Source organism: Quercus lobata, chromosome 2, assembly GCF_001633185.2.
Source record: "Quercus lobata isolate SW786 chromosome 2, ValleyOak3.0 Primary Assembly, whole genome shotgun sequence".
In the NCBI taxonomy this organism is placed as follows: Eukaryota; Viridiplantae; Streptophyta; class Magnoliopsida; order Fagales; family Fagaceae; genus Quercus; species Quercus lobata.
In genome coordinates this window covers 88,839,435-88,852,712 of record NC_044905.1, presented here as the reverse complement: position 1 = coordinate 88,852,712, position 13,278 = coordinate 88,839,435, and the positions used below count along the sequence as shown (strand labels likewise).

The window sequence follows — 13,278 nt, the reverse complement described above, 5'->3', positions numbered from 1 at the left end:
TTAAAATCTCTCACAAAAGCCCTTTCTTTGGTACTCTCATCTTGGGAAAGGTAGACCATTCATATTTATCACACACACACATTCGTCCTCATTTGTTAGTTTTTTATTCCATTTTGAGTTGTACACTTTAATTAATTAACAAATAAATTTTTCAACTTACAGTGCACTGGATCCAGTTAGATGGTGACACATGTTTAAAAGTTGACACATATTATCATCTCAACAGGTCCAATACTACTGAATCTAAGCCTGACCCCTTCGTATTTTATTAAAAAAAAGCCAATACATCTATTTCACTAGAATTTAAATTAAAGATAATAAATTGGAAAATTTATATATTTTATTTAAATGACAATACATTAAATAATATTTACCTAGGAAGTTAGAAGAAAGTCCTAAAATTAATCATTCAACGTCCTTCGAGATCTGAAGTGGGCACTGCTAGTAGATTACAAACTGGCAAATGGGTTTATATATATAATATAAAATTTAATCTTCTAAGTATTATTTATAAATAAACAAAAATACTTTTTTTTTTTAATTTTTTGAGAACCAACAAAAAATACTAATATATCAACAAAATTCACAACTTTATGACAATAGAGTACATGGGAAAGGATTCAGATAAGATCCAATACCTAAGATATTACATCTGATGCAATAACAATACACAGTTAAGCTTGAAAGTTTAAACAAGAAACTTTTAATCTTAATCATTGAATAAAAAAAAATAAAAAAAAATTGAAAAAATTAAAAAGTTAAAATTAAAAAATAAAAATGGTAAAAATTAATATGAGTGAGTTTAGTGTAATTATACCCGGTGCAATATCTTAGGTATTGCACCGAATCCAAATCCCGTGGGAAGGGAGTAGTGGGAGGCGAATACGGCTTGTAGTGGTGAGGCAGCTGGTAGCTATAGGCTTATAGGCTTTATAGATAGGTGCAGTGCAATAGATTACAGAAATAGGAACCACATTCTGACAATTAGAATCTGAAACGTCAAATTCATGTCTGTGAAAGCATTCATTACATTTCTATGTCATTTCACCTCTGACTTCCCCACACCCACCACATTCAGAATCAGACCCCCCCTTCCCTTCCGCACTCGCTCACCTTGGAGTTTGGACTTTGGACTCGCTCTCTCTCTCTCTCTCTCTAAGAAGTGGTAAGAATGTACAAGGTGAAACTAGTCTTCCTATTACTCCAATGCAAGATAAGCCTAAGTGGGTCCATGATAAGCAATTTGATGATGTCTTTATGAACTTTGGGATGGGGACCGTTACTTGGGTTGGATCATGGGTGGCTTTTGTTTGGTGAAAGGGATTAGTTCTTCCATACGAGAATGGAAGCTCACATGTGATTCCCATGGCATCTTGTTCTCTTCCAAAATGGCTTTATTTTTATTTCCTTTTTTCATTTTTTTTTCTTTTTTTCCATTTTGTGATAATAAATAGTGTCACGTGTTGCCTCCTTTTCCAATCAAAGCGAGGCCTAATATAAATTGGACCACAAGGATATGAGAAAGAATATCATATTTCTGTAATATGAATCCTCCTCTTACATGAGTGTAAACCCCATACTTGTGGGGTCTACCCTCATATGAGAAGAGGACTTATATTACGGAAATATAATGTATTTTTTTCTAAAACTAGAACTCAGCTAAGTACTTATATATCTAGAATTATTTATTGTCCTTCATATATATATATATATATATATATATTTGAAAGATCCTTCAAAAATTTGTTTCATAGACCTTATCATACGGACAGAACAAACTGATAGAGTTATTACTTATTTCATATGGTTAAATGATTTGAAAGGAAAATTTTCAATTAATTTGCCTATAGAGTGAGTCAATAGTTTACGACAGCTACCCAATCTTTACCTTAAAACAAATGAAAGGTTCCAACCTATTGCCGAGAATGGATAGCTTAAAACAAAGGATCAGAGTTTTTGATAAAGGGTGCTACTTATGTGATGCTACTACTGAAACTTGTGCTCATTTGTTCTGCTATTCCCTACAACAAAGAGTAATCTAGTTTGGAAGAAGTTTGGCAATAAGACCTAATAGATTAACAATATTCAACCATGAAGGCATAGTAAGATTTGTTTTGGATCCTCCAATTTAGGTAATGGGGCATAATCAATTGACAAAGAAGGATTATGAACAGTGCACCTTGCTTATGGCTATAACTCTTGAGGCCATTTAGAACCTCAAGAAATTTGTTGCTCACTAGAAGGAAAATGTGAATATTCCTATCATCATCAACAATATCAATAAGAGGGTAAGAGAAGTTATGCCAACTTTAGACCTTGTACATAATCAAGACTAGGTTTCTTGACAAGAAATGCAATGAAACCTCCAACAAAAGTAATGAAGATAGATGTTGATGTTAATGTCAATGATAAATTCTCAACATTGGTTGTAATGGCTCGAGATGAAGAAGCTAAGGTCCGATACACATGGGCTAAGGTGCATGTACTTTGTGATCCAATGCAAACAGAAGTAGCTACTATTCTCTGGGCCTTACAATTAGCACAAACTGAGGATTTGCATATAATCATTGTAGAGGGCGATGCCAAAAGTTGTTTCAATGCTTTGAATTAAAAATTTCCCAATGTTGAATGGTTTATTTCTACTTTGTTGGACAATTTTGTAGATCAGCTTAACCGTTGTTTTGAATTCTATGCATTTAGTTGGGTTAGGAGAGATGCAAATAGAGTTGCTTATGCGCTTGCTTCTATTAATAGGTCATGTGTCTATTGTAATAAGCTTTCCTCCTTTGATTTTGAGGGAGTTAAGGAAGGATGTTTGTGGTCTGTTTGTTTAATGAAATGGTGAATCATCAAAAAGAAAATACTGCCGTTTGGGTTGGCCATATATTGGTAAAGTATATTAGAATAGCTCGTACTTAAGGACATATTTCAAAATTTTGGAAGAATATATAGGTGGGCCCAATATTCTCTTCTTTTCTCTTGATCCCTTTCCATCCCTGTTTTGGCCCCATAGGCCATTATCCAAAGGGTTTCAATTATGAAAAACATACTTTATAATTATTGGTCTGGCAAAACTTGTAACTTCGGGATGGATTTTATCAGATAGCTTTGTTTCAGATTGTCTGATGCTTTGGGCCTAAATGGGCTCCACAAGAGAGAGAAAAACAAACAGTGGAGAGTCTATTCAATTTTGCTTCTGCTTTCATTCGCTTTCGATGCAATCAAAACAAAGCATAAAAGCTACAGTGACCTCTCGGCTATCATAGACTTCAGGAACAACCTAGAGCGTCCAAGTAAAAATCCAAGGTCAATGTCAACGATTGCACCTCCATTTGGGACTAATGACCATTGTTTATAATTTCGTACCAAAATCTTCCATTCCGACTAGTTAACCAGTACGGATCAATCTCCTATTCCAGGTAATGACTCATGAAACAAATCCTCTACAACCTCAGTATAATGCAAAAGGGCTGCCCAAACCTGTTAAATTCTACCTGTAATTGTGGTCTAATGGGAACCATGGGCCAGGGTATTAAAAAATTAAATGTGCCATTTTCCACTTCAAACTGCTCTTTTTACTCCTTTCCCACTGAAGGAAACAATGGCTAGAGAGTACAAGCTACTGGGAAACAAAAAAAAAGAAAAGAAAAGGAAATGAATATAAGGGGAAAATAAAAATCCTATAACATGATCATTTTAGTTAATAGCAGACAGCATCTTTTTCGAATGAACTGAAAGATAACTGCGTCTTCTCATCAGATCCAAAGCTGAACTTAATATCCAGAGCATCTTCATGAATGGTAGCACTGCTTGTAGAAGGAAAGGAAAATACAAGGGCAGGATTAGACCTTTGTGAGCCAAAACTATATGAAGGAATGGCAGGTCCCTCTTTCTGCTGCAGACCACTGCCTGAGAGTGATGGCACAATGGTTGGCGTTGGTGGCTCTACTCCAGAGGAAGAAACTGGGAATGTAAACCCTGAACCAGCATCGGAAGTAAATGGCCATCTTGACACAGGCTTGCTAATAGATATAGAAGGCAAAACTGGTCTAGTCACTGAAGAAGCTGAACCACCTTTATTTACAGCCTTGGCAGCTTCAGAAGTACTGTCCTGAGGTGGAACCTTAAAATGAGAGTTCCTTATATCTTCACTCCTTTGAGCATAATTATTCTGGTCAATTTGATCTTTATTTTTGTAAGAACCAAAATATCCTAAATTTGGTAAGGTATTACGCTCATTTGACATGGCATTGCTTACAACAGAAGATTCAGGTTTCTTCCATGTAGCGACTAGCTTTAACTCTGAAGTCTTATCCTTAGGAGTGGGTGGATTTCTATCAATATGCTCCAAAATCTTCCTAGCCATCTCAGTAGTATGTGGATGTACTGCAGCAACAGCCTTCTCAGACCTGTGTGGCTTACTGTATAATGACTGAGGTTTTGAAGTGCTACTTGTTCCTCCAATTTCCATATTTTTCTTGACAGCAGACAAGATGCCTTCAGAAGCATCAGAATTTTTCACCTGTGAAGGACCATCTACAGAAGCACGTAAATATGCAGACCCTCCTGAAGAATATTTTGCAAGAGGTTTATGCCTTGTCCTACGAATGGGTCCCACCGATCCATAATCATTATCCAGAGCATCACTCCTTTTCACCTATGCATTCAAGGAGTAAGTAAAACGATCAGATCAACATACATATATGTTGACAAAAATTCAATTTTGCCAAGTTAGCATATTCTAGTTCTCAGATGTATATAAAGTAAAGGATACATAGGCTTAATCTAAATAAAATGGAAATGTATCGTAAGCTTGACATATACATTCAGTGTTTCACAAGTTGATAAAACCTTCAATTGCAGCACACAAATTTTCAATCATTCTTTTTTTTTTTTTTTATGACACAGAACCTCACCAAGGCAGGGCCCAGGGCCCTTTAGACCCACCCCTAAAGAGTAAATCACAGATGCACAACCCCACCAGCCAAAACCATGTATAAGGTAATCCAAGGGAACTCCTAATGGGGATTGAACCCAGAATGTCTAGGTCTACAGTTCATCCCAAGCCTCCAACCACTAGTCTGCACCCTAACAGGTAATTTTTTTATAATTCAACAGTTACAATGGGGGAGAGATGATTAATTTTCAATCATTCAAATCCACATATTTATTAGTGCAACATAGACATTTATAAGACACTAAAAGAAACACAGCATAAATTTTTTTCAAGCAATTATGAATTCAGGAGCTGAAAAAAGGTCAAGAACAGAGAAAAGTCCCATATGCCAATGGTAAAACAGCCAAAATTCAGCTAACCTGCATGTATCTCTTGCACTTAAATACAGTGCTAAGTACAATAACAGACAATCCATAATTCCTTCAGAGGGAATAATACCCTTTTATTTTTGTAACAAAGAATGAAAATCTTAACACGAGTAAACAGTATAATAATAGAACGGTTCAGCCTTATCCAAGGCTAAAAAAGTTTCCATCTCAGGCAGTGGGCTCAAGTGAAAAGATATGACCGGAGAAAATATACCCTGATTTGAAACTTTTAAAGACGAGAGAAAAGATGTGACCTGCCTTATCTTTTGCTAATCTCCTACTAGCATAGTCAAAGAACTAAGTATGATATTACGTTATCTTCAAAAAAAAAAAAAAAAAAAAAAAAAAAAAAAAGAAAGTATGATATTACGTGAGCATTTGGATGTTGCTGAAATTCTTTTGATAGTGCGTCTAGCTTTTTTTGTGGGTCCCATGCACTGTTCACGGGACCCACAAGTCATTAATTTATGCAAATTTTTCTTTAAAACTAGGTCCCACAATATTATTCACATATTTAAAAATTATTTTGTTACAGTATTTTCAATTTTTAGTTTTCAGCAATAAGCAGTATCCAAACAGACCTTACATCTAAAAAAGTCCGTGCATGGGGGATGTTGTCCCTGCATTTCAACAGCTGGATTAAGTTAATTAAGTCCCAAAATGGGCCTGAAACAACTAAGAAACTCTGGAGTAGAAGGGCCTTGGTAGGCAGCAAGATGGATAGGCCTTCTAAAAGGGATGAGTCAGCTCAAGAAGAGTGCTCAACTTGCAGGACTACGTATGGACCTGATTCAGATCATTACTGAGATATTTCTGGCATATTGGACCTGTTTAGGTCCCACAAATTCCCGAGTCCAGACATAATCGGGAACATATTTGACAGGACACTTCCAGCTTACCTCATTGAGTTGATCTGGTTGCCAACTCACCCAAGACATGTACCACTATTTAGCAACAATAAGTATGACGATACTACAAAGACTTGATGCCTACCCAACAAAGGAACCCCAAGAAAGAACGTATGCACAATCTGTTCTAAAGCACATCTATGTTTAGAACAAAGTATACTGATAGAGCACATGACCAGTGAACAAACCAGGTTCTTTAGAAGACAATTACAAGTTTAAGTGCTGAATTAATTTTAGGATTTCACTTGTCAAAAAAAAAAAAAAAAAAAAAGGATTTCATATGGTCACTATTTCATTCACAAAAATGAATCAACAGATTCATCACTCTAACAGAGAAAATCAACAAGAAAATATCTACAAAATCCAAATTAAATTTATAGAAATCTTTCAAGAACCATGCAGCTATAAAATCTAGCTCAAATGGCACTTCCTCCTCCCATAAAAGGAAGTGAATGGTGAGGTAATAAGTTCAAGATCCAATGGGTATCCAAAATAATAACAATAACAATAACAGTAAATCTATAAATAAAAAAAATAGAGAATTATTCTCACAGGAGGATTACAACATCGAGGCATGCAATTAGGACAGCTAATATGAAAATTTACCTGTCCAAATAAATGAGTTTGTGATTGCTGAAAGGGAGTTGATGAAATGTTCATGCCCCGATTGCTATCACCTCGTAATGGGGTGATCTGATGACATACCAGTAGCATAAACGGTCATCCCAAATGCAGGAAAGAGCATCTAATGAATCATGGCATAATTAAGTAATTCAATTATACATACCCTGGTCTTGGACTTCGAAAAAATAGTTCTAGAATAAGGAGTTCGGGGAAAGTTATGAAGTCCAAATTTGCTTCTTTGACTTTGTGGGGTCAAGTAACCATGTTGATCTTGTGCCATGGAACCAGGCCAACATGCAGACGGCTTAGGTGAAGGTGATTGTATAAATGGTTTTGCAGCAGATTCATCACCATGTAGTAATGCTCTTTCATCTTCTGATGTTATATTTTTAGAACCAAGGCCTATTTCTGATGCTCTGTTCCCCATGTATGCTCTTGCAATTTCAACTGGCGAAGCACCAACTTGATCTTGCAACTGGAAAATTTCATACATTTGTTATATCACCTTTCAACTTCTGAGAATATGATAATGAACAACATATATTAAATTCCAAGGCACTAAAACATAATATGGTAAATAAAATATGTGCACAAAGTTAAAAAGAAAATTCTGAACTTCCCTTCAGATCGAAACCTAATATTATCTTAAAGGCACTAAGGACAATTAATAGCATTTAGAGACTTCCATTATATTCTAAAGGCTTCAAATTTTATAGATTCATTCTATATTTCTAACATGGAAATTTTTTATAAAGCCCACTGTTTTCATCTTCAGCATCTAAAGCAGACCAAGAACTCATTAAGATAGCAAATTCAAACAACACAAAGAGTTCGAATTTAAATAAATAAATTAAAACTATTTATTTATTGGGATAAGTTACTTTAAAGAAAAAAATTTAAGGACTTCAAATTTACATTACAGCAAGACCTCAAATTTTTGTGGTGTTGGACATAAGACAAGGATTCTTTTAAGAGCAAGAGAAAGAAGAAAGGGGGAACATGGAGAGACAAATTTCTCCTAAGGAAAAATACCTCACTTGAGGGGAAAAGATCAGCGCTTTAAATTGCTCTGGAAATATAACTCCTCCTGCATCTACTTCACATCAACTTGTAATCCACTCTCAACATACCCTTTTTTTTATTGGTAGGTAACACATGCACCCAATGGTTCTTGAACCCACAGTCCCAACCTCCACATTACACTTACAAAGGGATGAGGTGCCATTTGAGCTAGAGGCCCAACAGAGATATGAGATAAATATGGAAAGTCATAACCCTCTCTAAGCCACAGTCCATCTCAATTACCAACCTCAGCAAGCACTATAGTATAAGGAATATCAATCTAATCAAGTGTTCATCTAAAATTTATATATTACCCCATCTTATAGTCGTTACAGACTCAACCTCAATCATTTTTTTATAGCATAACATTTGAAAAAATAATAGAAATGAGAATATCTTCAATCTCCAAATAATTTCCAAGGAATCAACATGGTCATGTTAGACATTAAATTTAAAACCCATTTAGATCCACCCTATTGCCTCACTTGGATTTTCTTTATGGCTCAGACTGATAAACCAACCCCACTATCTAGCGAAGGCGCCGATCGGAAAAGTCATAAAGGGACATTAAAGGCAATTCAGAATGAGCATTACCACAACCAAAAAAGAAAAATCTGAGTCCAATAATTCTGCAAGGAGCTCTGTTTCAGAATAGGCACGATGCAAGCACATCTATGTATCAACATTTGAGCCCAAGTGAATACAGACACCAGGTCAATTTCAGTTGTTACTCAAGGAGATATACAGCAAGTTCCAGCCGCTAAAGATAAACTGGTTTTGCCTTCACCCCCAATCACTTTGAGGGTCCCAAAACTCAAGTTTTTTCTAGACTCAAATTCCCTTTCCAGTGAAATATGTGTCGGTAAACCCACTATTTTTACACCAACCTAGATGATATTTCTGAGACGCAGGAAGGCTTTAGTTTTCTATTTTTCCATATTTTCAGGGGAAACCAGGGCACACGCCCATTTATTGCCTACTTTGGTTATGCACAGACGCATGTGGTAACAAGCAATTCGGTGTATCCGATCAGTGAGGGAGAAGCCTTGGCTCTATCGAATGTATAGGGAATTGGAGGTAGTGTTCCACCAATGTTAAGTCATGGAATGGCTCCTTCAGCCCTATTTCTGACTGACTTACAGTCTTTTCTGACTGAGAACAAGGCTTCAAATTTCTCCCTTTTCTAACTTAACAATTTAGCTAACTAACTAGCTCGAAACATCAAATGAGGTGGGTCCTAATAATCAACCCCTACTTTCCCACATATAGACTGCTAAACTCAAAAACTGCAACATAAGACCATTTTTTGTGTAGGTGTGAGCACAAATGAGGGAGAGAGAGAGAGAGAGAGAGAGTACTTGTTGTTAGACAATTTCTTTTACTTCTCTCCGGCAACTCCCATAAGACAACTGATTCTTAATTTTGTTCCCTCTCACAAGCCTTTTCTTCCTCATTTATTTTCCAACTTTACTTCTAGACAGTTGATCCTTTAATATTTCCTCACAGGCCCTAATCTGCCATCTACTCCTAAGAGACATTAGATGAATTGATCTACTAATCTTTTATTTACCTTTAATGTATAGTACAACCAAGAATAACAACCTTTTCAAGCACCATTAATTCTGTTATGTCTTTATTCACCTTATCCATATTCATGTGCAACCAGTTCCTCCCAAATACAGATGTATGAAACGACATACTTGACTTGAAAACCATATTTTTATGGAAAGTAAAAAATATAAAATATATCATGTAAAAAAGAACAAATATATAGCAAATATACATTTTCCAATGACATGCAACAATTAAAATTGTGTGTCCACCTCCTCATGTTTTGATGGTTTAGGGGATGCATATCAAACAACCCTTATCCATACCATCAATGTATACCTATGCATGCATTATTGATAATAGCTATGATGAAGCATTAGAAAAGTTTTTCTTCAAGTAATTCCAAGATATTCTAACAATGACACATTTTGTAGAATTGAATGCATCAAAGCCGAATTTTTTTTTTTTTTCACATGCTGGAAGTATTTTATTTCTTCTCTTTTAAAAAAAATAAATAAAATAAAATAAAAAAATAATACCAGGTTCCTAAAAGTAATTGATAAATTGTTGTGTATTCTATTATTTAAAATTTTATATTTTGGCCTTATATTTTTCCATATTTGAAACTAAATTTAAAAACTGTACATTGTGACAGCAGTTTTTTTATTTATTTATTTATTTTTTTTTTTTTTTTTTTGGGAAGAAAGAAATATATAATCTATCCACAACTAGAGCAAAATGGAAAATTTTGCATAAGTTAGTAAGCCTAAGAAAGTTTATTCTACAGGCATATGTCACTTCTTCAAAAGCCAAGTTGACAGCGATAACTTGCTCTACATACAGCTGACTGGGGGGGGAGGGGTTGAACTTACCTTTAAAGCTTTCTTTGAATCTTTTTCTTCACTTGAAATTCTTGGAGTTTCCTGTGCTACTACAAGCCCAGCAGGGTCTCCTCCCAAAATCATGTTTGGCTTATGATCAACAGCCCTAGAATGTAATATCTCCATCAAATGATTAAGTTCGTCCCTGCATAGTAATGAGTAGAATTTAGAAAGTGCTACATTAATGGTAAATACTTTACTAACTCATTGGTCCAAAAAATGCTTAAACTTTCAACATTCACAGCCAATGAAACTGAAATTCTCCTTATCATAGAAAGGAGACTTAAAAAATCAATTAAAAAAATTAAAAACCTAACATAACATTAATCTGGGATCAGGGGGGAATATATATATATATATATATAGAGAGAGAGAGAGAGAGAGAGAGAGAGATCCAAATAATCAGACAAGACTACAAATAATTTTGATCTACCTAGAAAAACTTTTCCCTTTCAAAAGCTTCTCAATTTCAGAAAGCCTGTCATCATCAGAAAGGCCAGCATTCTTCTCTTGTTTGTACCCATCAAATTTAGAACCACTCTTCAATCTATCAGCTGCCCCACTAGGACTTGCTACTCCAGTTGATCTGGATGATCCAAACTGCAATAAATACGGCTAAATCAAGAATAATGTTAATGGGAACAGAAAGGTTCATCTTACTAAAGCCCCTCCAACATGGTAAATAAAAATATGAGGGTCAGGGGCACAGGATAGGCTACCAAGTTATATATAAATATTCAAAATCCTTACATTTATAGCGCATTTTCCATCGTCACAACCACCATCTTGTTCCACTTCTGCAAGCAAGTTTTCCATTGCAATAAGAAATCATTATTTAGAGAGATGAAATTATATTACCCAAAGTTCAGCACAAATCTTTAAGTTTCTTACACGGTACATAAAATGAAGAGGGATATCAATTTTCACAACTTTGAGAAAAAAAATAGAACAATTGGTAAACAGATAAATATATTATCTGAAATATTCTAATGAAATATGGTTTGCTATAATAATTAAAAAGAAATTCTCACCATCATCCTCAGCATTGCCATACAAGCAAGCCCACAAATATTATGCTCTAAAATATGCATCTCACTCTACAATATATAATGTACAAGTATAACACTTTAGAATAAAGCTGACACCTTTTAAGTAAGAAGCACTGACAAGGTACGGTACGGGTAAATTTTTTAAAAATTATAACATGATAAGGCAAGTATGACACTAATGAAGTGTCTGTGCTTCCTAGCTTTTAAACCTCAAAATATTATTTGCTAATTACTCTTACACTCAGATTTACAGGGTTTAAAAAATAACTACAATTATAATTATAATAAACGATCAAAAGCTTCATAATTTGCTTAAATAATTAGCATTTTTTCATGACAAATATATTATAATCCTCTCAAAAAAAAAAAAAATCAACCAAATATAAAAGGAAATTGGAATAGTCCCAAAACCAAGACTTTTCCAAAACCCTAATCTCTCACAATAAGATGAAGATAGAGACAAATTAAGAGAGAGAGAGAGATAAACTTACGGTGATTTTGAGGAGTGGGTGCAGGAAGGGCATCAATGGAATCTGGTTTGGAAAACAACGAAGGAAAAATTCGAGTGGCGCCACTGGAAATTAGCCGGTAAGCCGGATCGACCAGCTTCGAAATCCATCGCCGACCACCTGCTTCGGCTCCGGCTTGGCTCGGCGGTGGTGGTGGCCGAGAGTAAGGTGTGGACGGCGGCTTGCGCGACGGCGGCTTCCTGAGCTTTCCTCCGGCGCCTCTCTCTTCACCTAATCTCTCCATCTCTCTCTCTCTATCTCTCTTCCCCCACGACGTCGTTTTGTAGTGGCGCAGCCTGGGGGCAGTTAGACAAGGAGAGCTAAAGCTTAAAAAGGATCGCACGAGTTCAGTCTAAGTTGCAACTTCCTTGCGAAGGAGTGAGAGAGTCACAGTCACTGAGAGGATTCTCAATGGGGAAAGGCCACGTGGCTGCCTCATCTCCCTTTTGGTTTCACATTAGTGTTACCAACTTACCGGGGTACTAGGAAAGATTTTAGGGGAAAAAAAAGGGTCAAATTATATTAATGGGGTTTTATGATATTTAAATTTATTACCTAATTTTGATATGTGAGCAATCTATTTAATATTCAATTGTTTGTAATTGCTACCCATCCATGTAAGATGAGGTTAGCCCATTAAACCCATAGACTAAGAGAGCCTTCAAGATGTGTTGATAATCTATTCAAACTCAATTGTTTGTAATTGCTACCTACCCATGTAAAATGTGATTAGCCCATTAAACCATGGGTCAGGACCCTTCAACACATGACTACCTTGGAAAGTCACACATAAATTCAATCACTTTAATGCCCCACTTGGTGACAAGCTTACGTTACCAAGCTCAGCTATTATCTAATTTTATTTAGATTACATTCTTTTTTTTTTTTTTTTCCTCAAAAATCTTAGATTACATTCATTGATGGAATGGTTTTATGTGGTGTTTGCGAATCATCCTAATAAACATTTTTAAGGTAGAAATAATCACAATAAGCCTTAAGGCAATGGGCCAGGCCAGGCCAAATCGGCCCATTTTCACTTGTCCCATGGGCCTAGTAGGTTGTTGACGGGTCAATGGGCCAATTCAATTAATGTCAGAAGGGAAAACTCTAACTAATGGGCAATGCACATTTTGTCTTTAACAGACTGGGTTTAATGGGCTTTTAATAAACTACCCGTAGGCTTTTAAAGGGATATCAATATTACAAATTGTTTGCATAAGCTATAATTGACTTGAATATTACAAAGTCTTATTTTGCATAAGTAGTTCTTGATCTAATGTGGATGATTTTTAGGTTATATTTTGGGTTTTACCTTATTTTAGATGAGCTAGTGCAAATGCTCTTCATCAAACATTTCATTAATCCCTTC

General features: G+C 35.5%; 1 protein-coding gene across 4 annotated transcripts; it reads right to left on the bottom strand.

Annotated features, from left to right (window-relative positions):
* Window positions 1–3,532: 3,532 nt before the first annotated feature.
* On the bottom strand, window positions 3,533–12,371 carry LOC115977076 (nuclear pore complex protein NUP1). Of its 4 annotated transcripts, none has more exons than XM_031098724.1 (7): window positions 11,892–12,371; window positions 11,102–11,145; window positions 10,785–10,966; window positions 10,343–10,496; window positions 7,021–7,332; window positions 6,840–6,926; window positions 3,533–4,657 (listed from the first exon to the last, which is right to left on the bottom strand). In XM_031098724.1, exons 1-7 carry the CDS (start codon window positions 12,151–12,153, stop codon window positions 3,701–3,703), a joined length of 1,998 nt encoding a protein of 665 aa, XP_030954584.1. In that variant the 5' UTR covers window positions 12,154–12,371; the 3' UTR covers window positions 3,533–3,700. The 4 variants fall into 4 exon arrangements, with proteins under 4 accessions (XP_030954584.1, XP_030954582.1, XP_030954586.1 ...); XM_031098722.1 differs by having other exon boundaries at window positions 11,102–11,148; window positions 11,892–12,370; XM_031098726.1 differs by having other exon boundaries at window positions 10,785–10,951; window positions 11,892–12,370.
* Between the last annotated feature and the right edge of the window lie 907 nt (window positions 12,372–13,278).